Here is a 26,175-nt window from a genome sequence, read left to right on the forward strand (position 1 = left end):
TTGTCCAAATAACAAAAACATAAATCATTCTTCGATCGTCACAAACCATCAGTTTCACTCTGTTTGCTCACTTTTCACTCTCATTCGTGTTAATAAATTACATTCTGAAAAATAGAGCCTGTATTTGCCAGTTTTGGCCGAATCTATACATGTTCATACATTATTAGCAAGTCGTGCCTTTACAGTAATTGCAGTTTTTACATCTACTGTACATTCTTTCACTGTACAATTTCGCACAGTCCTGTCCATCTGTAACGGAAGAAAAACCAACAATGTTGAGTTTTGGAGGTGTATTAGTGCTACAGAGAACAAGTACTGTACTTTCTTTATCCTGAGCATTCTAAAAAGCTACAATGAATAGTTTTACTTTCAGTACTAAGCAGTCTACAATAAAAACAGAATAGGTCTTCAGTGTAGTGTCTGCTCATACATTACACAGTCTGAGGATATACATTCAAACCGTTCCATTTGACTGTAGCTTTTCTTGTACAAACTGAAGGAATTTTAAAAACAAGTCACTTGACACATTATTCATATAGTTACGTATACACTCATTGCATCCTACTTGCTATTGTGCATTGGCAAAATAAACTGAGGCATTAACATTATTGGTGGCTGGAAGAAGCTAATATTATTGCATGTTACTGCAAAGTGCGCTCATGCTCTACATATGCATAGCTGATATGTTGCAAATGTGTTACTTTTTTCATTGTTTCCCACATACACGATAGTGCTTTAGTGTACACAAGGAGCTGCAGTGAGTGATGATAGCCCTAAGCTTTGGTTGCACCACAGATCAAATGATATTTCATCTTGCCAGAGATGAAAATTTCATGTGACTGTAGAATTTTCCACTTTTTCACTGAAAGCAGCTAAACAAGCAGCAGTAGCAGTGATGACTTTGTGGTCAGCTACTGCACTACAATATCATGAAAAATATTTTAGCATTATGAGCTAAAAGAAAAAGATCAGCATTTACATTTTTGTGGTCCTCTGTACATATGTTATTGTGCGTGTGTGTGCGTGTGTGTGTGTGTGTGTGTGTGTGTGTGTGTGTGTGTGTGTGTGTGTGTGTGTGTGTGTGTGTGTGTGTGTGTGTGTGTGTGTGTGTTTCTATGTGTGCTTCCCATATGGCCATAGCAGCTTTTCCCTGAAATTTGTTTTCACTGAAAAAGAAAGGATTGTGGAAGGACTTACTGTATACTCTTTTTGTTCTGACACTCTTGAGACGTTAGAGACTCAAATGTCTGTAGCACCAACCTATTGGCAGATTGATCATAATATGCAACCAGAAGTAAGACAGAAGAAATAAGATCTAGTTCACTCTGTCCCCGGCAAGCTTCATCACTTGAACTTTTTTTGTTTTCATTCTGCAGTACACCAACAGCCTGTTAGCTCCTACAACCAGAGGTACTGTATCTTCAGATCATCACATTCTCATGTCCAAAGCCCCCATGGTTGAGAATGTGTTTTGAATCTGAGCATACTGTAATCGGCAAAGCTGCTGTCTACTGACACTGTATATGTAATGCAATGTTATAGGCTTCAATACAACAAACACAAGCATATGTACCTTGTAGAATCTATACGTATCATCTCAAAGCTCATCATCACAAAGCTCCATGCTTATCAGTGTATTCCTTTTCGGTTGATGCTTCTATTTTTTTATCCATGAACACCAGTTTTGTGTGTTGATTTTCCTTGCACTGTTTTAGTTCCGCACTTCAGATGCTCTTACTGTTTAAAATCGAAATGGATTATGCACTATGGTGTCGATAGTGGTTCCAGAAGAGATTGTCAGCAAAAGGTATATTTTGGATGGCATAAATCTATACAGTAGGTTATTGGTAGTTTTCATCTGTCTTAAAAATGGCTCAGAAAAGAAATCACTCAATTAAAGCCTAAACACTTAAATCTGATGTTCTAATTAAACATCCTTTCCCACAGTGTCTAAACTAATCCCAATCTGAATAAGCTATTATGGGTACTTTAGATCAAGCTTGCTCAGATGAGGCACTTCAGTATTTCATCCTGCAATACAGTGTGAGACTTGTTGGCTACTCATGCAACACGGGGCTTGATTTGAACTTTGAACCCAGCAAAACTAGACTTACCAAAATACATACTATGTAGAGCACCAGGCATCATATCCAAATCAACTGGGCAAAGGAACAGAAACCAAAATGTAAATAAAAAAAATCAGGAAACAAAAAGAATAGAAAACTTAATATAGGTATCTGTGGTTTTGTAGATGCTAATTCCCACACTCCATCCCCCACTCAAAACCCCAACCACTGTCCAAGAGGTTCTCTGATGCTAGTCGCTCCTGAACTCCTCTTCAATTTCTGGGAGGTTCTTTTTTTCTCTCCTCAGAGTCTCGGTGAGGGGTCTGGAGCTACTGGGGGACTCCAGGTTTTTAGGTTCATTGGTATGGTAACTGCCCTTCTGCTGATAGGCATACACATAGATGCTGTACAGGCCTCCAAAGAGCAGCAACAGCGCCAGGATCACAATAACTGAAGGACAAGAATAGGAGTCAGACATTATCCACAAGACCTGGAAGAAAAAGCTGCTCCAAGAAATACTGATGACAAGCAAGTGTTGCTTGACACAAAGATAGGTACAACTTTCTTATCTTAACAAGACAAACTGTTGGAATAAATTAATTTAGGTCTCATGTCGCCTATGATGACATAACACGCTTTCTTTCTGCTGTGCCAGAAGTCTGTGATCTAATTCTGTAACATCTTAAGTGTGATGTTTACATTCTGCGCATGTGTGGTTTTTTGGTCTCTCTGAACAAGAAATCACTGCTCACACTAGTGATTTAATTAGTTAGTGTGATTTACTGTGAAAGGTCATCAAAACATACAGAAAGACAAAAAATATAGGGGGTTATCTGATTGTTGGGTTTTCTCTGTTCTGTTTGTATCATTTGGGGGTTTTTACTTTACAATATAAACTGCCTCGAGGCAACTGTTGTTGTGATTTATAAATACTGAATGCGCTCTCACTGGAATTAGACCTGCCTTTCGAGACATTCTTTGCTGGGTTTGATCTCTTCTTCCTCTTTTTTCGCCTGTTCCTTTTAGGGGACGCAATGGATTTACCTCCATCTTACCCGATCACCAGCATATTCTCCCACTATAACTCTCTGCATTTCTTCCTTTTCTACATTCAAAAATCTTTTTCTGTGGTCTTCTTTTTTTCTTCCTACCTGACAGCTCCATATTTAACATACTTTGTTCAGCATACACACTCTTCTGCACATGTCCAAATGATCTCAGCCTTGCCTTTCTCACTTTTATCTCCAAATTGACCTGTGCTTCCTGTCTTTTTGTTATTGCTGCACTATACATGATAGCAGATTGCACTATCATCTTACAAACCTTCTTTTTCACTCTTGTCACAAATCTCACCTGACTTGCCTCTACCCACTCCATCTGGCCTGCACGCTCTTCTTCGCCTCTCTTGCCTTCCTCTCATTCTCATTCTTCCTCTGTCTTGCCTCTGCTGACTTTTATTTCTCTGCAGTGCATACCTCCATCTCTATAGACTCTTTTAGGCCTGCTCCCTACTCTCAAATACAAATCACAGCATCGTCTACAAACATTCATGGAGGCTCCTACTTGACCTCATCTGTCAGCCTGTCCATCACTATTGTAAACAACAAGGGGCTCAGCGCTGATCCCTGAGCTAATCCCACCCCCAACTTGAACCCATCTGTCACTCCTACCGCACACCTCACCACTGTCCCACTGTCCTCATGCATGTCCTGCAACACCCTCACATACTTCTCTGTCACTCCTGACTTCATCCCCACACACTTCTGTCATCTGAATAACCGCCTTCCACTCTTCTTCCTCTCCATACATGTCCTCACTTCCTCCTCAGTAATCCTCTGTTGGATTTGATACATTTAAAATATGATCTGAAATAGTGCACTCTCTGAAGCAAGGTCTTAGTAAGCCAGAGGAAATTTTCAGATAGCTAGAGGAATTTTCTGAAGATTGGAGTGACCTGATAAGCACTTTGTCCTTAGTTCCCAAGCAGCTGCATTTAGAATTTGCTAAATGAATATGGACTTTGAAGATGGACTTTCTGTAATCCAGCTGTAGCAAAGGCATAAATGAGTTTTTGCATCAGATTGAAATGACATCAACTATAACTTCAAGATGAAAGACCATATTACAAACATGGTTTTTCATCTTAAAAGAGAGTGCTTGTAAGTATTCAGAGACCAGCTGTACATGAGCTTTTAGACCAACCACATTTAATATTTGACAATTCAATGAGTGCAATCGTGGCATTAAATTGCCTGTAGGTGTGTGGAGGTTTTTTGTCGCTCAGACTGTTTGCTGTGTAATGAAATGGCAAAACATCAACAGTGTTTGCCAGCCTTTCTGCCAATAAAATGTTCTCAGCGCCTTAGGTTCATAAACACAGCAAATGGTTACAGAGAATGGTCTGTGAAGTATAAAAAAAGATAACTTCTGATGTTCTACAGTATTTCTATGTCTCTTGGAAAGATATAGAAGGGTAGAAATGGAAGGAAAATCAACATAAAGTGTCCTAAAATGGTGTTGAATCCTTTCACTAAAACTTCATTGTACGTTTACCTCAATCTAAAATGAGGAAGACCGTCCTTCCACAAGATGTATGTCGTTCTGATTGCAGTGACTATTCCCTCAAAGAGTAAAAGGGGAATCTAAATCAGGCTGACTAAATATCCCCCAGAGCATAACAGAGCCACTGGATCATTCACTGTAGAGCTCGAGCATTCGGGTCTTATTATCTCTGTGAACGCTTTTTCTGCCAGTAGAGATTAGCATTTTATTTCATTGGTAATATTAAAACAGGAGGTGTAATTTCTGAGTCATAACCATTTTATCTATGACAATATATCAGACAGAGAAGATGTCTGATATCTGGGAGGGACCTTTGTCAGCATAGCTGAATGTTGCATTAATCTTTAATGACATACTGATGTCCAGTATTAGCATAATATCTCAGAAGCAAAATGATTTATTAAGCTAAAGCATCTATCAATGATGAACAGTAAGCTGGGGCCATGCAGACTAAATATAGCTGATCCGGTAAAGGTCTCAGACAGGGATGGAGCAGGGAGTCTCTGTGCTGCAGTTTAATCCTGAGACTCCAGCCTCTCCTGCTCATCAGGGGGACCTGCTCTAATTTTTTTTTCATCTGTGATACTATGCTGCAGGCTGCTCATCTGCTCTCAGTGCATGTCCTCCACGTCCATGTTCTCATTATAATATTCATGTTGATTATATAACAAATACCTTCTATAAATGCATATTGAAAGCAAGTCAGCTGGCATTGTTATTGTTATGACAGCTTATATCTCTGTGTTGCAAGTACGGTCCAACACTCATGGCTATTAATTATATATATATATATATATATATATATATATATATATATATATATATATATATATATATATATATATATATATATATATATATATATATATATATATATATATATATATATATCAAATAACTCATACATTGCACTAATTTTCTTTATTTAATCAGTATACCTGAATGCACTCAAATATAGACAACACTATCATTTGGTATGAACTGAAATGCTTGAAAAATACTTATTTACTTTACACATGTTTTGTTTTTCCACATATAATGAAATTCTGCCTTCAGAAAGAATAAACCACTGAAATGCTCCTGTCAGACTCTGACAACTCTGCTCTAATTTTGGATTAGAGGATTTTAGGAAAAACTAAGAGAGAATTTGAAACAGCATTTGTGTCATCTGGGGCACGAGGAAAAGAGTAAAACAGAAATGAAGGAGATGAGTGGTGCTTTAGATTAAATGAAATAAACTACTAAATGTCACATTACACGTTTTGTACAACTTCAAGATAAAAATGATTCTTACCTGTTATCCAAAATAGACCTAGGTCATCATGGATATAAATATACTCTGTAAGAGAGAGATGCACAGTTCAGGAAATGAACAGAAACCAATAATGCCTTTATTTCATGAGAGTTACACTTTGAAAAATAAACTTCTACCTATTCCAGTAAACCAAGGGTCGGCCTCCCATGGTACATAACCGAGGACAGGAGGGAAGGCACCACAAATAGACTCAGAGACATAGCCGTGCGTCTGTACTGGAGGATCTGTTTCGTTTGGACGGAACAGGGTCTTCAGAGGTGCATAGACATTATATCTGACCCCAGATATGCAGCCTATGAAGCCTGGAGCATTGTGCCTCTGGATTTCGTAGTCAATGTCACCAACCTCTGAAGGAAACGATACAGAAATTAAACATGAGATGAGGATCTGATTAAACAAAAAATAATTTTAAAAAAAAATCCTTGCAGCAAGATGTTATTAATAACAGATCGTTAATAAGCCTTATACCCATCACTCTGCCCAGGAACATGGACTTTGGAGAGTCAAACCTGGCATCTTCCACCAAGGTTATCTTTTCCACAATAGGCTCCATGTAGTCCACCTATGGATAGAGAAACATTTGTTTTTACACCTCAAAGGGACATTGCAGAATAAAAAGACACCACTGCATTCCTATAGTACGACCAGCATCAATGATTATAAACAGTTAACCAGCTACAGATAAAGCACTTCCAAATAAAAAGCACTATTTTTAAGACATTCTCTGACGTGACATATGAAAGTAATAAATGTGAGGCTACCAACCTGGCTTTTATCAAAGGTAAAGATTCCAGCCTTTTTACCTGACCCCAAATCTAATCCCCAAATGTAAAACTATTTCTTGAACATTTGTGTAGATCACTGTTCTTATAATTTGTAGGAAAATTCTGCTTCTCTTGGGGAAGTTCAGTTAGTTGGGTATCCTTAAGTAATGTTCAGAATTACGAGACATAATAAATGATTTCACAGAAAGTAATCTAAACCACAGATCACATTGTACACAGTGGGAGCAATGACAGCTTGAACCTGGGTTTTGATGGTTCTGTTGTGTCTGGTTATGTTCACATAGTGAGGGAATCCATCTGCCAGGTTTCTGTGAGTCAGCTGGTACTTGTGTGTTATGACTCCCAGCTTATACCTCAGATCTACACTACCTGAGGGGAGAGGCAAGAGAGTAAATCAATAGCATACAGTACTGTTTTGCTGAATAACTCTAACAAGTGAATAAAATCCCTACGCTCTCCTAAAAATGAGGTTATGTGCAAAGTTACGGCTTTCCCATTCTCAACAAATATTGTTTCTTAGTTTTCCATACCATCAGTCTTGAGGACGACAGCGATGTAGTCCTGGACGAAGGAGCTTATGTAGAGCAACACGGCTGGTGTGTGAACAGTGCTAAAACTGAACTCTATGTCATCTGCTGTATCGTTGTAGCCGAGACTGAAATTGTCGTAGTGCGGGTCAATCCAGTTGGCCCACGCTGCTTCATCTGATACTGGCTTCTTTCGTATGTTGTACCTCATCCATGATCCAATCTCAAAATAAGCTCCAATATCTTAGAAAAATAATTATTAGATTTCAGTCTGCATTTCATTACATTTACTTTTGTTGTGCTGAACATAACTTACCTTTATGGCAGTAGAAACCATCAAAGGCTGTATTGTTACAGTCACAAGTATAGGAAGCATATCCCTCGATACACTGCCCGCTGTTTCGACATGGTATGGTAGCATTAAGACACTGTCCAGTACAGTTCCTCCTTATGCCCTGTTCTTCGTTTACTTTCCCCTCTAAATCGAGAGGCACGCCATTCATCCGCAACCCTCGAAGGCAGCCCAAGAAAGGTCTCAAGGTACGATTGGCTGAACCTGTGACAAAGAACACTTGTATCAGTGGCTAGAGGACACATTAAATTGATTTAATTTGTGTCATTTTTATATTTTGAAATTTCCAAGTACACCTCAGGAAACCTACCTACAATGAGAGGATGTGTGAACTTCATGGTGATAAAAGTCTGAGGTGGGAAGCGTTTGACTGCCCATGGCTGATAATCTACCTTAATCCGAGCCAACTTCACGTTAAGCTCGGCCTGAACGAAATGCCACTCGTTGTCATTAAGTGGCACAGGAGAGTGTAGGGTCGCATTAAGGATGCCATCGCCAACCATAAATACAAAAGCAAGATCCTGGGTGGCTGGAGGAAAAGAAAAGATACAATTAGCAAAATACTTTTTACAAAATGTACAGTTCTAATAGGATAAACTTGAGAATTGCCTTCTAACAGATGAACCCACTCACTATTGAGCTCTATTCTTATAAAGTTTCTAAGATGATCATCAGAGTTCTCCAGGAAGACACAATGGTCACGGTAGGTTTTGAAGTGGAAAGAGATGTCAACAGTTGTTTCAGGCCTGAAGGTGGGGAATGTTATGTAAGTGGGCTTTGTGAAGGCTATGGTGTTCCAGATGTTTCCTGTGGAAAACATTGAAATAAATTTGGAAAAAAACAACTCAGAGCCCCTTGATACACTAGAAATGAGCATATGTGTTTGCGAAAGCCATAATATTTAATCTCACTGTCGCCATGGCAGCGGAGTGGCCCAACTGTGAAATGTGCTTCTGAGCCGGTCCTATTGGTGTCCCCGACCACCACCCTCCTCACAGGCAGATGGTCTCTAAAGTCCAAGTAGCCTTTGTCCGAGTACCTGAAAAGCCACAAAGAAAACTATTAATGTCAAAGTCACAAGGTAAACACGTTCAGCGTGTTCTTCTCTCACCATTGTCTATAGTCAGCGTCGCAGTTGCACTGAAACTTGGGGTCGACGCAGGTTTGATTGACAGCACAGCCGCATTTTTGGACTTCTCTGAATGTCCCACCCCAATAATAATGGCTCTGATTGTTGCGACCAATCCAGTAAGTGAAAGGCCTTCCATCTATTTTGAAAGAGAAATTGAATCTGTGTTTGAAACATGAATTCATTTTCAATATTTTCTTGCTTATTGATCATCTGCACCCTATTAAAATCTGTCTCATCCTACTTACTGGGTGTATTGAGGATACGGGACTTATAGCACGAGTAGTCTATCCACTGTTCACAGTACATGGAGGTGTTTGCAAGAGCAGTGACTTCATCCCAGGTGGCATTCCAGTAGTTGACATCTCCTATATATGGCTTGTCGATTGAACTCCCAATCACCTTAGTACCTTCCACTCGATCACTCAATATCACTGTCCAAGCTTTATATGCTGCAAAAAGGTTTGATAGATGTAAGTCAAATCAGAAAAGGATCAAAGAGAATAATGGGGGGAAAGTAAGGAACATGATGAAACACTAAAGAGAAATTTACTATATAATAATATCTTCCTCTATAATAATATGGAGGAAGCAGAGGATGAAAAGTTTTACAAGACAGATGCAAAGACAGCAACAGCTGGATCTCTCTTGATATATAAATCCTTTTTTAAATTTACCTTGAAACTTCAGTGCACATTTCTCATTACCCTCACATAATAGCATGACTTTTTTTCTCTCCCTCTTTTCGCAATCTACAGATAAAACATCAAACACTGAACACAGTGCTGCTGCAGCCATGCATTATTAGCAACAATGACTACTTACATTTCATTTTGCAGTACACTTCAAATGGTTTCAATGGCCCACTGAGATCGGGATCAATGGTGTAGTTTCCAGACCAATACTTGCCACTGAGTCTGTAGGCCTCACATGATTCTTTATAAACCGCTGTTTGGGGAAATAATGGAGCAATTTATTATAATAAGGAGTATAAATAACACAAGCAAGGTGTTATTTATTTAAGAAAGTGTTGGCGTTTTACAATTATCAGCTAGCACTTACACATGTGACACACTTCTCCTTTATAGCCTGTATTCTCACACAGGCAGATGAAGTCATCCCAAGACTGGATGCATCTACCTTCGTGCTCGCATGGATTTGGAGTACATCTGCAGACAAAAGAGATTATTATACTAAGTTTTTGGTTATTGAAAAAGTGAGCGACTTACATAAATAACCAGTGTTTTTTTTTCACCATCCTATTCTCCTTTTGTGATATTTTTGTCCCGCCAAGTTCCTTTAGACAGAGTTTATGAGGTCAAGTTACTTTTAAAAACCAGACACACCAAACAGTTATGTCTGACAGCAATGTGGGGCCAAGTAGTCCACAAACATTACATATGGGTTATTAATAAATATGATAAATGATTCAGCATGACATACACTAATAGCTCATTATTGCAGTGCCGTATTAGTATCTTTTTAATTAAACGGAATCAGTCAGGTTTCCTGAATGACTGATAGTGTGTTTCACCTGTCAGTGATCCCACAGGTGCCCAACAGCAGCTCGGCATATCTTCCCCACTGTCGCATCAGAATAATGTCAATATCGAGCTGTTCGTTGTCTATGAAGATATGCTGCATGCAGCCATGGAAGCGATTCAGCTTGGTTTCACATTTCCTGACTGTGTTATTAGTTTTCGGACAACCTAAACGGAGGAAAGCAAATTTTGTAAGATTTGATGAGCACAGATTTGATCTATTTGATCTTTTTGTTGTTAGCAGTTATCTGAGAAATCGACTCACCTCCAAAAAAGTAGCGGTCGCCTGTCCGAATAGTGAAAGGGTTGGTGATCTTTAGTGGTGAGCCCTCCTCCTCATCAATAGTGAGAGTTAGCAGGTTGTCTCTGGCTGCCAAATCAACTGAATGCCAATAACCATCGTTTAGTCTGTATCCTGTGGAACAAGACGAAGCCCTTTGTGATGCTGTCATATTATGTTATCAGTACAGATATGTACAGTTGTTTTTGTACATATTATCAGTACAAAAATCACATGCATAATGCTAACCATTCTTTCAGTTGTCAGGTAAAGGTTGCCATGAATTGGCCATATAGAGTTTAGGGGCATGTCTCTACTATGGAGCTTTCCTGACCCTCCATGCATTTACATCCATAAGATCTTAGACAATGATACTGTTTTGTGATTTGCCTGTGTATACCACCACTGTGGATTTCAAACAATCAAGATGTGATGCATTAATAATCTTATTTTAACAAAGTCCCAAAAAGTTGATTCTGTTCATCTGGACATAAAGTTTTCAGTGGAAGAAACATTTCGTCACTCATCCAAGTGACTGCTTCAGTCTCAGCTGACTGCAGGTTCCCCCACCCTTATAAAGAGTAAATTTGCATATTGACTGAAACTAGCACCACTGGCGAGCAATGGGCTGAGAGGTCTGTTTCTTGATCATTAATATGTGTCTGAGAAAAGCCTACCAGCAGCAAACTGAATTTTCTTCTTGCCAGGCTGGAATATAGTGACATTGATCTGTCCCTCGCTCAGACCCAGCTCAAGAGCACCCAGATCATCAGCAAAACGTGTGAACATCAGGAGCCCTGTGTAGTCCCATGAGCGGAACTTGAACTTGACAAACATGCGGGGCCTCCTGAAGAACCCTGGCACCTGCAGGTAGTTATTGGGCCCAGCGAAGGTCATTGGTTTCAGCAAAATGTCACGGCAGGTAAAATGCATCTTTTTCTAGATGGAGAGAGAACATTGACCTCATTAGCCACACTGAAATGAATGACAGTGTTTGTGATTAAACTGTGAACATAAAACAGACAAATTTGGGTGAAGCTTCAAATTTTAAAGGCGATTACCCAAAATGATGATGTTGCTATATAATGGATTAGAGTTATCGTAGAGCCCTACCCTTCTTGGTATATGGATGTCGGGATCTTCTCTCTTGGCCTTGTCGATGACATTGATGCCATTGATGAAGACGTTTTCCATACAGCCCGCGAAATTTGGTGTGGAAGGGAGGTGAGGCATGTTTTGCTCTATTACTCCTCCTACATAGATCTAAGCATCGGGTATTAAGACAGTCAGATACCCAGCGCATTGTCCTACATTCACTAATATTTCTGCAGTTAAAGGGGAATATATTCCAGACAGTACCTGTTTATCTAGATCCAGATGAGTAAATTCTCCATTACATATTGCTGTCACTGTCTGACTGTCCACTGTGAGGTTCACCTGTCGACCATAACGTTTGATTGTGACATAGTGCCAGTGGAGATTATCAAGAAGGCTGCCAGCGGTCAGTGTAGTCCGTCCATTAACTTTGTGTACATTACTGCTTCCTGCAAACACAGCATGGAAGGAACTGAATAAAAATGTTCAAACCATGTTAAGATATTTGGCATAACTGAAAGACCTAACTCAACAACCTAACCAGCAATACCAAGATCCCTACCGTGACACTTCGGCTTTGTTTCAGGTTATCTCTGAGATGGATGTTACTCTTACAAAGATTTTAGTTCCTGGTTACAATAAATGCAAAACAATTTTTAATGCTGGTTGTACCAAGACTGATGTGCAGGTAAAGCCGGCCTTTCTTCAGCTCCAGGGTAAAGAGGTCTCCCTGAATCCCTTCACTGTGCAAAAGAAGGCCATCCTGCTCCAGAGTCTTGAAGTTTATGGCAATGTGGTCCTGCAGCGTACGGGACTTTTTTTCAGGATACTTGTAGACCACTGAGTCATCTCCATTGTACTGTAGCACATAGGAATCTGCAACAAAATTTCAACCTGATTCAGTTTAAAAGAGTAATGTGGCAAGTATGCTACATGGCTCCTGTCCTTGAGCTCCTTGAAATTGTTTGGCACTTTAGCTTGCGTAATGCATTCAAACAACTGAAGAGTACTGAGAGTAGTCGCTTATGAAAGAATATGGAACTAGTATAGCACATTTGGCATGTTTTAAAAATATAGTTAAGAGCTATGGTTAACTGCTGGATGTCAGTTAGAATCAGGAAATCCATGTTGAGCATCCTTCAGTCATTTTTACCATAAGGGCAGCCAAACAGCTCCAGTCTCACACCAATCTTCCCCCCATTCTCTGTGTTCCATGCCAGAGGCAGCAGACGAATATGTTTAGCGGTAAAGGCGTAATGGAAGACATTCCTCTTCACCTGATAATAATTCCAGTTACCAGGCAGCGTCTGCAAACAGATGAGACAGGAGAAGAGTGGAGAGTTATTGAGCCACTGCTATGGTGTTAAAGCCTTATTAAGAGGCGATGATGAATTGATGATGAGATTAGCTTTGTCAGTGATAATATTCTGTGCTGTCTTTGTTTTTCAGCCTGTGGCAATGAATATAATGGAACACCCACTGAATCCCAAATCTGCCATAGAGATTACATTTGACTAGTTAATCCTCGACTCATCCCTTTTATGGCTTTCATCCCACCACGGCCATTAGGGCCCAGTGACACCTACAGAGTTGCCTCCTTTCATGATGTACGGCGTCCAGGAGTCTGGTCGATCTCCGTAGAGCAGAGTGTATTTGGTGACCCAGTCATATGAGTTGAAGGTCCCCTGAGTGGCAACTGCCACCAGTCGGTACTTCCTGCCCAAGTCTATCTGCAACCATGGCTGTCTGTCCCTTGGGGAAGGGGACCAGCCACTGCTGCCTGAGGGCATGAAAACGAAAGATTTGATCAAATTTGTCAAGAATCAAATAACTGGAAATACAACTGTGACCTTACAGAGCTAACCTTAAATCTTACTGGAATGATTACACAGTATGCAGTGTATGCTACTACTTATCAAACTGTGTTTGAAATACCTGCATCATAGCTGGTAAACACTCTATTTTACCTGCTAGTTGCTAACTTTGTTAAAAAAAAATAGCTTCCTTTGCTAAAAGAAGGTTCAATCAAATTAAAAAATAATAAAACATGATTTTATGTTTTAGTCGCAGGATTTTTTAAATAAATTATATCATATTCTCTTCATTTCCATTGAAAGTATTGTCACCTTAAGATAGAGTCCCTTACTTTATGGCTTATAGATAGTGGATCTGAATGGAAGTACTACGGTGAATTTGTGCTGTGAATCAGGTCTCAAATATAACTAGCATAAAGTTAAGGACTGGCTCTACATTACAAGAACTTACCATATAGTTTGGCAAAATTGGCAGAGTACAGAAAGTTATATCTGGAAGAGGCCAGGAAGGAGGACGCATACAGCCCAGAGATGAGTGGATCGGCACATTCTCCTGCAGTGAAAACAGGGACAACACCAACGTCAGAAGGTGTTTTAAAAAGGGGCTTTTTATAACGATGCATCATTCGAAATGAATAACAACAGCAGGCACTCCTGCACAGCTAGATAAGAAAACTCCACTTGGAGATTAATTAGCGGTTACTGCATTCTCTGGGAGACACATTTACTCGGATTAATTCAATTAAATTCAAAGCAAAGCACTAATACCTTTAGTATTGTTTTGTTTGTTTTTTTGCAGATTAAAATAAACACATGTTAACTATAATAATAATAATAATAATAATAATAATAATAATAATAATAATAATAATAATAATACGTTTATAATATAATGTCAATTTTCATTGTTATGCTGATGACACCCAGCTCTACATTTCCTCCAAACCTAATTCATCCCTTCTGTCTTATGGAGATGAGATCATGATTCTCCTCTAATTTTCTCAAACTTAACAGAAATTAAACAGATCCCTATCTATGCGATCTGCTCCATATTACCACTAACTTCCCGCTCTCTCAAATCTTCATCTGCAATTCATCTTGTTGGTCCTTCTGCTTGTCTTATCACTACGGGGAACAGAGCTTTCGGTCGCTCTGCTCCTCGGCTCTGGAACTCGTTTCCTCCTCTCATAAGAAATATAGATTCCCTTCCCTTATTTAAGTCACAGCTCAATACACATCTTACTTTTTTGTATTTTAATGTATTTTAATCTACTGTTTTATTGATATCTTTCTTTTCTTTGTAAGGTGACCTTGGGTTTCAGAAATGCACCATCAAATAAAATGTATTATTATTATTATTATACAGACATATATATATATATAATATTTAAAGAGAGAGAGCGCTGTCATGCTGCTTTGCTATTGTACATGTGGTTATAAGGCTAATGGGGCCATCACGCATCTGCTCAGACTTGCTCCCTGCTTGAGGGCTGTTAAAAGTGACCATAATTCTACTTAATCTTGCTTCTGTCGTGGCTGGGGATAAATGGCTGATGCCCTCACCTCCAGCTGTAAAGGAAACAGTTTCTCATTTTACGTGCCAAAATATGCTCCTTGAGACTCTTAAGACATTTAAAATAGATAAACCAAAATCCTGGAGCAGGTGCATCAATAAATAAATAAAATGTTTTAATCTTGCTTATGTATAACTATTATTGAAATGGAAGAAGCTCCTATCTGACCTTCCACCAGTGTCAGTATAATCCTCTCTTAAATGTTTGGAGTTGTTTACTACTAAACAGGAGTTTTAATCATTGTTTTACATTCGTGGAGGTCATACAGAAGAAGGCATGGCAACCAGCAGCTAAGGACAAGGCATGTTAGCAGAGTTAGTATACTGACTGCAAATGGAGCTAGATGAGGACAAGTGGAGCACAGTCTGAAATTTTAAACAACTTTAATGAGTTCTGTCCACATCTCTCCAAGGGCATGCTGCACATTCAGAGGGAGGAAATGTGCTGAATAAGGGAAATATGACCTTGACTTTCTGATTCAGCTTCTTCTCTAATGGCTTTCTCTCTCTTTGTGATACAGAAATGCCTGCTATTCTGCAGATAATCAATAACAAATCTCTGCTGCATTACTTTACTGCTGTGCTCTAAAGCCATTTCAAGTGAACCACACCCTCAAATGTCCAGTCCCACAAAAAATACATATACTTTGAAGTTTTGAGATGCAATCACATAAAAAAAAGCTCCTTTTCTATTCGTAGCTTGAGTAATTACTTCTTTAACTTCTTCAGTTACTAGTAAATGAAATGGTGTTTGGCTTTAACAGCTTCATCTTAGACTGCATCAAGGTAACCTAGGTCACACAGCTCCTCCTTTTTATGAAAAGCATGTCACGCACTCCGCACCCAGACCTATTCACTGTCTCACTTCCTTTCCCTCCTTTTGATACCACTCTCTTTATCTCCACCCCAACTCTAAAAACCCTCCAATCTTCCGTGCTTTCACTGTATCCCATTACTCTTGCTCATCATCATCATCATCATCGCATAATGTTCTCTGCCTTCTCTGCCTGTCTCTTCCCTATTGGGCGTTGTCATGCTGCAGCAGTTAGAGCATACCTGAAGCCTGTGTACCCTGCTACTTGTGATTTTGCACCCCTCCTGTCTGTGCACCACACGGGGTAGTCTATTTCTCCGTTTATCATTAAGAGGCTGTGGAGAACAGCGTAGCTGTGTAGAGCTCTAGCACCACTCATGCTGAAATATCATTCTGCCGCTAGTGTGGGTAGGCCTGTCTGGGCTGACACATCGTTTTTGCCGGTTACATACAGTATGCAGAGGCACCTCCTTTGACTGACGCTGCTCTGTGATGCATGGCTGCTGACGATTCACACAGCAACCCTGTCTGAGTGAAGGCATCCACTGAATGCGGGCATCTCCAAACATACCAAAACATACTGCAACAAAGCAGCACATAAGAATGGCAAGAAAGGTTTTGCTAAATTATTCATATTTGGGCAGACATCACAGTGGGTGGTGCCTGACTACCAAGGACCAAAACTACAAACACTACAGAATATCAGAGTTCTGCTGAGACTTAAAGTTAAATCTAAATGACTATTGCAGCTTCTTTAGATATAAATTCCCCTCTCATGAACCAAACAGTTAGTTCCTTGTTATTCAGACTATAAGCTTTAGATTTATTCACATGTATTCCACCTTCTTATTCCTCACACACACACACACATACACACACACTCTCACTTCAGAGAGCGAGTTTCAGCCTCACCCCAGGATGATTTAGTGGGGTGAGGCTCTGAGATCTAAGACTCCATTTTATTCTGGCACAGCTCCACTGTGCATGTCTCCACAGCAGACCACAGGGCTGCATTAAACTATCATCAGAACTTTTGTAGATAAAACACAGAGACATCAACTTATTGATTGGAAATCAGCAAACGAATGCACTTGACAAACATATTCAGCTTAACTGGTTTCTCTGTTCATCTTCTGCAGTTAGCGTGGCATCACAGAGAAACTTTCTCTTTTTCTCAAAATAAAAAAAAAATAGTTCCTGTATAGCAAAGTTATAATTTCTCATAAGGGGATATCTCAAAGGCATATATCAATACTACAATGTGGAACCATTTATGTTCTCAATAACCTAACAACAACACATAGATAGATAGATAGATAGATAGATAGATAGATAGATAGATAGATAGATAGATAGATAGATAGATAGATAGATAGATAGATAGATAGATAGATAGATAGATAGATAGATAGATAGACTAGAGGTAAGTCAGTATCTGAATTTCTGAATTTCACATTCCAAAGTGACAGGAAGTCATACCTTAGTCCATCCTCCATCTTTCTTACCTAAACTAATGAGCCAGTATCTGGGAGTGTGCGTTAAAGAAGCAGTGAAGACTCTCTGAGGTCATCTTGACAGTGACATCACACATAACGCTTATCGGTATCCATTCAAGCTCTGGTGAATGGGTCTAGGTGGGTGTTTAGCCTTACCCAATTTTAGCCCCAAACATACCCCCACAAACGTATTCCTTATTCTGTCACCTGCAAGACAACTGAAGCACTTCAGCAGTCTTATAGCAGATGTTGATTTCCCATTAAGCTAAAAGCGAGATGCAGCGCTTTCTGGGCAGCTCATGGACACCTAGGTTTCCCAAAAAAAAAAGTACTGCAGTGGGCTGGTCCCGGTCAGGACGCTGAGCCCTGCTCTCTCAAACGTTGCTATTAAAAATCGCTCAACCGATTCTCGCCAACAAGAAGATACACTGTGTGTGTATATTATTATATTTGAATCAACATAAACAGCACTGCGCTTTTAAAATAAAATAGAGTTGAGCCCGCACGCTGCAGAAACTTGCGTGCAGGCTGGGAGAAAGCACTGCAATGCAGACAGTCCAGTGCAAAGGGGGATCGCCGTGCGCACCTTATGCAGGACCGACGTGGTTTGCTTCAACACTTTTCGTGCTTTGAAATGTTCAGTAGCCAAAAGAAAGCCGTGAAAATGAAATCGTGTCCGTTTAACACAATGCCCGGTTTCGTCGCAGCGTGCGTTGCCCTTCAAACATCCCAACATCTCAGGCTACATTTTGCCCTCCAGTGGTATTTTTCACTCATCAGGTTATCGCGTGTTAGAATGCAACTTTTTCGTCAGCGTATGATCCGACACTAAACAGTCTGCAGATAATGCATGTATATACACCCTGAAATATTTTAATCATATTCTAGCAAGCGACAGTAGATGAATAATTGCTGTTTCACAAGACTTACGTGATGAGCAATGTTGAAACCCCCAAAACAAGAGGCATATGCTCAGTGTTTTGCAAGTCATCCTTCACTTAGGACACGTTTATCCACATATGCTATGTTAATTAGATCGTAGATTGTTCTGCAGCATCCTCTCACCCCCCCTTTAGCCCAACTTTAACTCGCGCTGCTCCAACTCCTCTTCCCGGGATCTCGGGCAGCCTCTACCGGGGCGGGGACGCGCATCGGTTGCTGGTGCTGATGCTGCGCTTCGCCGAGAGCGCGCACTTTTCTTTTATATCCTTTTAATGGTTTTATTTACATGACCGTAATGGAATGCATTAGCTCCTGTATGGTGGCAATCAACATGCTTTTCAGTTTTCTGCATAAGCGGTGCGCTTGCAGGCAGTTCAGACAGGATTCAGATGGGTCCCGTACGCAGGAGCCTGGATTTTCAAATGCAGAAGAAATTTGATAGGCGGAGAAAAAGAAACAAAAAAACTTTTAAAATCCGCAGCTGTCAGGTGTTCTCCACAGCAACTAAGAATACAGTGATTTCAGTCCCCAAATCAATATCGTGAAGCTGGTCAAAGTGATCAGTTTTCAATCAGTTTTCGATTAAATATCAATGTTCTGAATATTCATTCCTCTTTTCTTTTCCTTTATATTTCATATCATCCTTTGGCACTGTTTTCATGGCTTCCACTTGTCCGGTTGTGCCCCGTGTTTTCAAGGGTTTGGTTAAGAACGCTTTCTCTCCGGGAACGCAGACGTGAACTTCTTCCAAAAATAAGATGACGCTCAGTAATATCCTTTACCAGCAGCAGAACCGCAGAGTTGGCTATGACAATCACATCTGACCAGTAGGCTGCACTGTTCTGCTTGATGCTCGTGTGACCCTTGTCCAGGTATTTCGTGCAAGTGCAACCCTCACAACAGAACAGGTCATAGCCTAAGGATGCCAGTTGTGGCTGAACTCAGATTCATCCCTGGAGACTCACATGCACAATGGAGTGGGGGCGGGGTGAGAATGATGCGGAGGAGAGGGATTTATGGCGATGGGTGGCACACTGACCACAAAGGGGGGGGGAGGCTTTGGGATTAAGAATTGGGTTTATGGGACGGCAGTGCGTCAGTGATGATGTGAGATTGAATGCCTTTATCGTGGGATTTACGTGTTTTCAATCAAATCAGATGGTCTGTTTGTAAGCTGCAACTATTTTCACTCCCGAAATACCGTAAAAGTACAGAATTATATCTGCAGAGAGAAGACAATGGCAAGCAGGAGAAATTGACACGGGAGAGTAAAATAGGACATTAAATCAGCACCAGAAAGTGGCTGCAAATAGTCTCCAGGCTTTGCATATGGATTTGTCTAACTGACAAGAGACAGAAAGCAAAGTTTCTACAGTCAAAGTAGAAATTTCTTGAAACCCCCTACTACCCCAAATATTCAACTGAGGTTTTAAAGTAGTGGATTGTACAATAATCAGTAATATTTTACAGATGTACTTGTTTCCGATAAGATGACCTTAATATTGAGAGGAAAATAAAGAGTTTAACACCCTCACACAGCTTGGATAATTTATAGTTCAGTATACTGTAATTTATGGTAAGGCAGCAAGCAAAGAGGATTACTTAATTTCAACGGGCATTATTTTAGATATAATGTGGTGCATGCAGTAGATGCATGCAGCACATCTGCACCTAGCTTATAGATATGGCTGGCTGGAGGCCATCTCATTCTCTAATTACCTTTTATATTTGACCTTATAGTGACCTTAGAGAGCTGATGATAGCCTAATGCTGGCTGAGGTTAAACAGTTCATCTGGATAAAACAACTCAATGTTAAAAGTGATAAATGATTAATATGACCAGTTCGTGGTGGACTTTCCAGATAATATGTGTGGGGTTTTTTTGGAGGGGGTGTTGTGATTCTCAATGGTTCTCAATGGTCACGATTAAAAAAAACTATTAAAATATTTTAAATATTTTGTTAAAATGCTCTTAATTAATCCATAATAGGGAAAAACTCCACTTCACTTTACATTTAGTTGTTACCCCAAGTAATATACATTACAACTCAGGTAACAGAAAGAGAACTTAGACTTATTTAATTAACGTGTATTTTTTTTAATGTGCTCATGTGCAGCATTTTTGCAGGTTAGGTACAGGAGCAGTTACACAAGAGTAACAGCAAAACTGCACAATTCACCACTAGATGTCAGATATGGCTCATACTTGGGTCGCTGCTTCTCACAGTACAGTGGGTCTGCTCACATTACAACACTTGAGCAGCAGTTTTGCTGGTTGCCATCCAACTATCTCACACAATATGTTTGTTTTAACTCTGTTTTGCAGGTCTTTCGAAACATTTCATGTTGTCAAAAATGTTCAAAATTCTAAATTCTAAATGAATAAAAGAGGGAGCTTTCATTTTCTAAAATTAACCTGGCACACCTTAAACCATACACAAACAATTATTTATAATAAAGACGTAAGAAGGTATTTCCATAATCGTGTATACATCAGTCTCATGCTTTTTTTTCTCTTTTCAATTCAATTCAATTCAATTCAATTCAATTCAATTCAATTCAATAAAACTTTATTGATCCTGAAGGTTGACCCCGAAGGAAATTGAGTTTTCCCATTCAACCTGAATCACAAAATATTCTCTGTCTTTAAAAAACACACACATGCAAAAACAAACTGACAATTGGAGAACTATGATGGTCTTGTTTCTCACAAAGCCCTGGATTTTAAAATAACCTTTTGTGCTTTGGGATCGCATTTTACTGTGGTCTGCACCCATTAGCACAATGTGTATTTTCCATAGGGGTGCCACTCCAGAATAAAAAGGACATGTGCTATAAGGGTACGAGGGTACACTGTCGAGCCCATATCAGAGGGCATATAAACACACATTTACGCATAAACAAGGGTCATGCCTAGATGTTTCCAAGAGCTAATTTTGCTGACCTGTTACCATAGAATAACACTGTCATGAGGATGGATGGAAGGATCTGGAAAGGTTTCTATGGTAAGTGCTGTCTTTATTTATGTGTAGCTGATATGTTAACGCAAAACAGATGTAAATAATGCTGATGGTGTCTGGTTTTCAAATGTTTGCCAGAAACCTGATAATTCAGCAAGATAGTCAGACACTGATGAGACAGGTGTTTATTTTTATCCCAAACTATGGGAACCTGGTGTCCCTCCATACTGGTGGGTAAAGGGCTGTAAACAGAGCAATTAAAACAGCTTCCTTTCAGGTGTCCATACACTAGTATGACCTCCTGCTGGTGAGGGCCAATCCCAGCTAAAAGTGAGCCCAGCGGGGGATTTGCAAACTAGTACAGGGGTCCTGGAGGCTCTCCCCCAGTGTTAGCTCAAGACAGCTGCCACAACCTCTTTAACCACTCACACCAAAAGTGGATGCACCAGCTCAATTAACAAAACTAGAAGCAAAAGGAAGCACTCTTTGTCCAAAGTAACAGAGCCCATCATCTAGTCTTTGCAAAGCTCAAAAATTTGATGTTTTTTTTTTTTTGTTCTTGTTAAATCTGTGCAAGCACCTCAGTTCAAAGAAAAATGTGGTTTTTGAGAGGTTGTGTAGAAGCTATACGTGCGTTCTGGGAGAATATAGTTGACTTGCAACTTGATTTTGCTAAGAAAAAAATCTGTCAAAGGGTCAGCAAAGAAAACTTGTTATTTTTGGCTTTATCTCTTTTCTAAGGATTAGAAAAAGTAAAGTAAAACAGTGATTAGTGAGCTCTAATGGTGCTGGTGAGTAGATGTGGCTGCTTTTGGACAGAATCTGACTAGTGCGTTCCTCCATGTTTATAGTTTTAATGCTGTGTAAGGAATAATGTGGCCATGGAATCATGAGAGTGGTATAGATTCTGTTGAAATTTCAACAAGCAAAATGTGTTACACAACACTTTTATGTCCTGTGTTTGAAGTATTTGAAGTATTTATTCAGTATTTCAGTATTTATTTTTTCATGCAATCAATCACCAGCAACACTTCAGACACAAGCTGTGCAGTCCTGTCAAAGATTCAATGTCAGGGGTTTCCAGGTCAACCCAGCATGCACCGTGTACTATACTTAGCTAGGCTGATAGGACCCATGTAGAACCCTAAACACTGTAGTTCCACACTTGATCAACATTTACATTACCCCTTTAAAATCCAATTCTCCTATTGTTTTGTTTTTTATATATATTTTCTATTTATAGGTCTTGTAACCTTTCTGTATTACTACAGTATCTGTATTGCTTAGCAAATACCGTATAAAAGACATAGCACTTGAAGATTAGAGTACATGTGGTTTATATTCTGTTTTAATGTACTTTTATTCCTTCACTTTGAAAGAAGAAAAGGACTGATGCCAAGGGACAACATCTGTTGCGCTCCGTCAACCATTTTTGCACAAATAGTGACCTATATTTGTGAATACACACACCTGCACATGTCTTCAGATTTGATTTAAATACAGACAAGACAGGTTGGTATAAACACAATGACAAGTCCACAAAGACAACAGTACAGGCTCCTGCATTGGGTTTAAATACCATGAGCAGCTGTGGCCTGAGTTACATGGAGTCGAGACACTTTTGTTTCTGATGTTTGCTGCCAACACGGCACACACGCAGAAGTTCACATATAGGCACATGTATAGCCTCAATGAGTGATACACACTCCTTGGCTGTATTTCCCTCACGAAGCAAACAAGCCGCAGTATTTAGTCTGCCTCCCAGTTTGTTTGCCCACTGTCTTTTTTTCCTGTGTTGCACTGCCTCGGGCTTTGTTTAATCTGAAACTGTCTGTAGTAAATGACAGTTGCAGCTGGAAGGATGATGAGTGAGGATGAAAAGGGTTTATGCCAAGTCACAACGTATAAAGGTGGTCAGGTTGGCTAACCAACAATGTTTCTGTGCTTTTTTTTAAAAAGTGGCAACTGAATGCTTCTCTCTTTGGCTAAAAAACACACCGGAAAATACTCCAGTAATTGCAATAGTGCAATTGCTAATTCTCAAGGCCTGTTTTTCTTCAACGTTCTGCCGAACCCTCTCTACAATACACTTTGCTATGCATGCACACACTCTTTAAATATCTGACTAGACATGCAAAGTGTGTCCTTCCCTTCCACAGCTCAGCTCTGTGCTCCAGTAAAGTACCTTTGGCAGTGAGGTTACAGAACAACTTGTCCCCTCAACGCTGGGCCCCACTCCACTCACAGCTTCTAGGTGGGGTGGGGGCTAGGGCATCTGATGGGCAGCCAAAGCAAGGGAGGGCTATTTCTTGCAATGTAGTGTATAAAGTAGCCTATTTAATACTAAAACCTTAATCACTGGGGGGAAAAGACTGAAATATCCTACCTCTTAGGATCATAGACTGCACTGCTTCCTGTTAAGAAACATCATTAGTTATGAGAGATCATTAGTTATGAATATAAATGGATGCTAATGATGAACTTGAGTGAACGAGCCTAGCCAGAGGCCAGGCCCATTGGGACTTTGTGGTATACAGTGTGTGTTTGTGGTAGGGGGAGGTGCAGAAATAAAATACAACCCTGGTCCTCCTCACAGGGTTCACCCTCTCTACCCATGAATGTTGCTCTTGGAGGTCATGGCACCTAGCAACAGCTTGGCTCAAGCCCTCAAGGAAACACGAGACAACACATGGAGGGACGCCCGTGTGTTGTCTCAAGCACACACCGTTTATTTAGTAAGGCACAGTTCCTTAAATGCAAACAGATTAATCAAACTTTGTTACGATACAGTAGTGGGTTCAGGTAAGTGCAATATGTGGTGATGTGTGGGCTAATGCTGCCAGACTAAGGAAAGAAAGAACCAGTAGGCTGTTAATTAGCATCCCAACTAATGCAAACAAGTTGTAAACTCGCGTATTTACCTTAAGGCCAGGTTAAATTTTTGTGTTTTACGCTATTCTTTGTCCCTCTGCTTTAAACTGAAATACAGAAATGTCTCAAATCCCTTACCTTGTTCTTTTTCAGGTGAGCCTATGAATCGCAGACCTCCACTCTTTGTAGCATCATCGTATATTTGATTTCCTCCTAATAGAATTCAATACCCATTTATTGAAACTTTTAGCTTCTGAGAGATCCTGTTTACAGAAGTGTGGAAAATCCCAAAATCACAGGAATGTGCAATTATTTTCTTCTGCAAAAACATCCAGATTCATACTGACAAACAGGACCAAAGGAATTGAAGTTTACTCAGTTGCTCTGTGAAGGGCCACTGCTCAGACTGAGGGAAAGCAGTGGGCACTTTTTCCATATTCAGTAATTATACTGCTTGTACTTGTAAGAGCTGCTCTCGAGGCTGATCTCTAAACACAGGAAGCAAGAGCAAGCCCTTGCACAGATGCACAGGACTGGACTCTTTTACAAACAGCAGATTGTTTCCAGTGATTCTGCAAATCCCGATGACACGTCTATGGTGACTACCAACCAACCCATTCTTAAAATGCAGAGTAATTTTTGCATTATTTCCATCAAATAAGTGTTAGAATATGCATACATGTGCCTCTGTGCCAAGGCACGTCTTTTTCGCAAATGTATATGCTTAAGAACAGAAATTCAAGTTTGCACAGACACCACTAATGCAACGCAGGTTCAGATTTTGGCAATGTGTCATCTATTCTGCATTCAGCATACTTTCACACAGTCGGCATCCAAAAATAGCTGAAGGACTCTGGTTCTCTGCCCAGCCTTCCTAACTGTCAATATGTTATCTTCTCCCTCACTCTAACACTCACAGTGTTTAACCTACTGTATCATTGACTTCCAGACACCAAAAGTTTATAATAAATTATTTCAATTTGGATATTCCCGAGTACGGGATGATAAAAGTTTTAGAAAAACTATGGAAAAAAATAGAGGACTGAGGGAGAGCGTGATTGTCCTGTACGATTAAATTGTAAACAGCAAGTAAGAAGATATGTTCAGCACAACTATTTGAGGAGTCTTATTGTTTTTTTTGGTTTTTTTACCTCTTCTTTGATGTAAAAATACCAGATACTATGAGGGCATATCTCTGCTTGTTTGTATTGTCAGATGTTGTGTCTATTCTTCAGTTGCCCTGGCTGTTTATCTACTCCAGTTGACTATTGATTTTTATCAGTCTCCCATCTTTCTCTATGCCTCTTTGATTCCAGTACATCCCCTCCTCATTTGTTTTTTGATGACAGTTAGTGATAACCACATTTCTGCTATCATGTCTGCTCCTATTTACATTTTCACCAAAGCGGAGGAATGCGTGCTTTTCAAATATAATTACTAAGTACAGTAAAGTCTGAAGAATTTAAACAGTGAATCAGCAATGCTACAGTTAAAAGCATTCATTTATCTGCTGGAATGAATAATGGTATCAATATATCTAAATACCTAGATTGAAATCTTTCTAACATCTAGTTGACAGAAGCTGCTGTATAAAAAAGACCCTTAAAATCGCTTTAATAGACTGTGATGTTTCTTGCACATTTTCCGTACTTGGTACTTGCGACACATGCTTCGGGTATAGAATATCACCCTGTCTCTTAAAACATGAGAATCATTGTTGCGAAACTATGTCTATCCATTGCACACGTTTTGCTGTCAGTTAATGCATTGACAGGTTGAACCGGTGCACAGTAATCTTGAGTGCTGAGGGTCACTGTAACGAAGCCAGGAAAGAAAGGGAAACGGGGAGGGGTTAACTGGGGCGAGAGGGTCAGAAGTTGAAGCCAGGAATGTTTTCTCTAGCCTTGCCTGTCACTGATACGATCGTGTACACCATGCAGTCCCCAGGAACAGATGTACCCACAGCCAGGGTTAGAAACACTTCCTTACCTGTGGCATTCATAACACTGTTAAACACTATCTCTGAAGTACTGTAGAACAGGAAAGGGTAAGA

At 39.9% G+C, this 26,175-nt stretch overlaps 1 protein-coding gene across 1 annotated transcript; it reads right to left on the bottom strand.

The window, feature by feature from the left end:
* Positions 1 to 1,068: 1,068 nt before the first annotated feature.
* cntnap1 (contactin associated protein 1) lies at positions 1,069 to 19,236 on the bottom strand. The gene is made up of 24 exons (XM_026164409.1): positions 18,280 to 19,236; positions 13,918 to 14,019; positions 13,239 to 13,432; positions 12,806 to 12,959; positions 12,325 to 12,528; positions 11,917 to 12,101; positions 11,671 to 11,820; positions 11,235 to 11,496; positions 10,543 to 10,692; positions 10,271 to 10,445; positions 9,799 to 9,905; positions 9,562 to 9,684; positions 8,985 to 9,188; positions 8,719 to 8,875; positions 8,519 to 8,646; positions 8,241 to 8,414; positions 7,918 to 8,136; positions 7,572 to 7,811; positions 7,259 to 7,498; positions 6,970 to 7,097; positions 6,412 to 6,505; positions 6,060 to 6,290; positions 5,923 to 5,967; positions 1,069 to 2,516 (listed from the first exon to the last, which is right to left on the bottom strand). Exons 1-24 carry the CDS (start codon positions 18,338 to 18,340, stop codon positions 2,317 to 2,319), a joined length of 3,927 nt encoding a protein of 1,308 aa, XP_026020194.1. The 5' UTR covers positions 18,341 to 19,236; the 3' UTR covers positions 1,069 to 2,316.
* Between the last annotated feature and the right edge of the window lie 6,939 nt (positions 19,237 to 26,175).

The sequence above is a fragment of the Astatotilapia calliptera genome, chromosome 4 (assembly GCF_900246225.1).
Source record: "Astatotilapia calliptera chromosome 4, fAstCal1.2, whole genome shotgun sequence".
NCBI lineage: Eukaryota > Metazoa > Chordata > Actinopteri > Cichliformes > Cichlidae > Astatotilapia > Astatotilapia calliptera.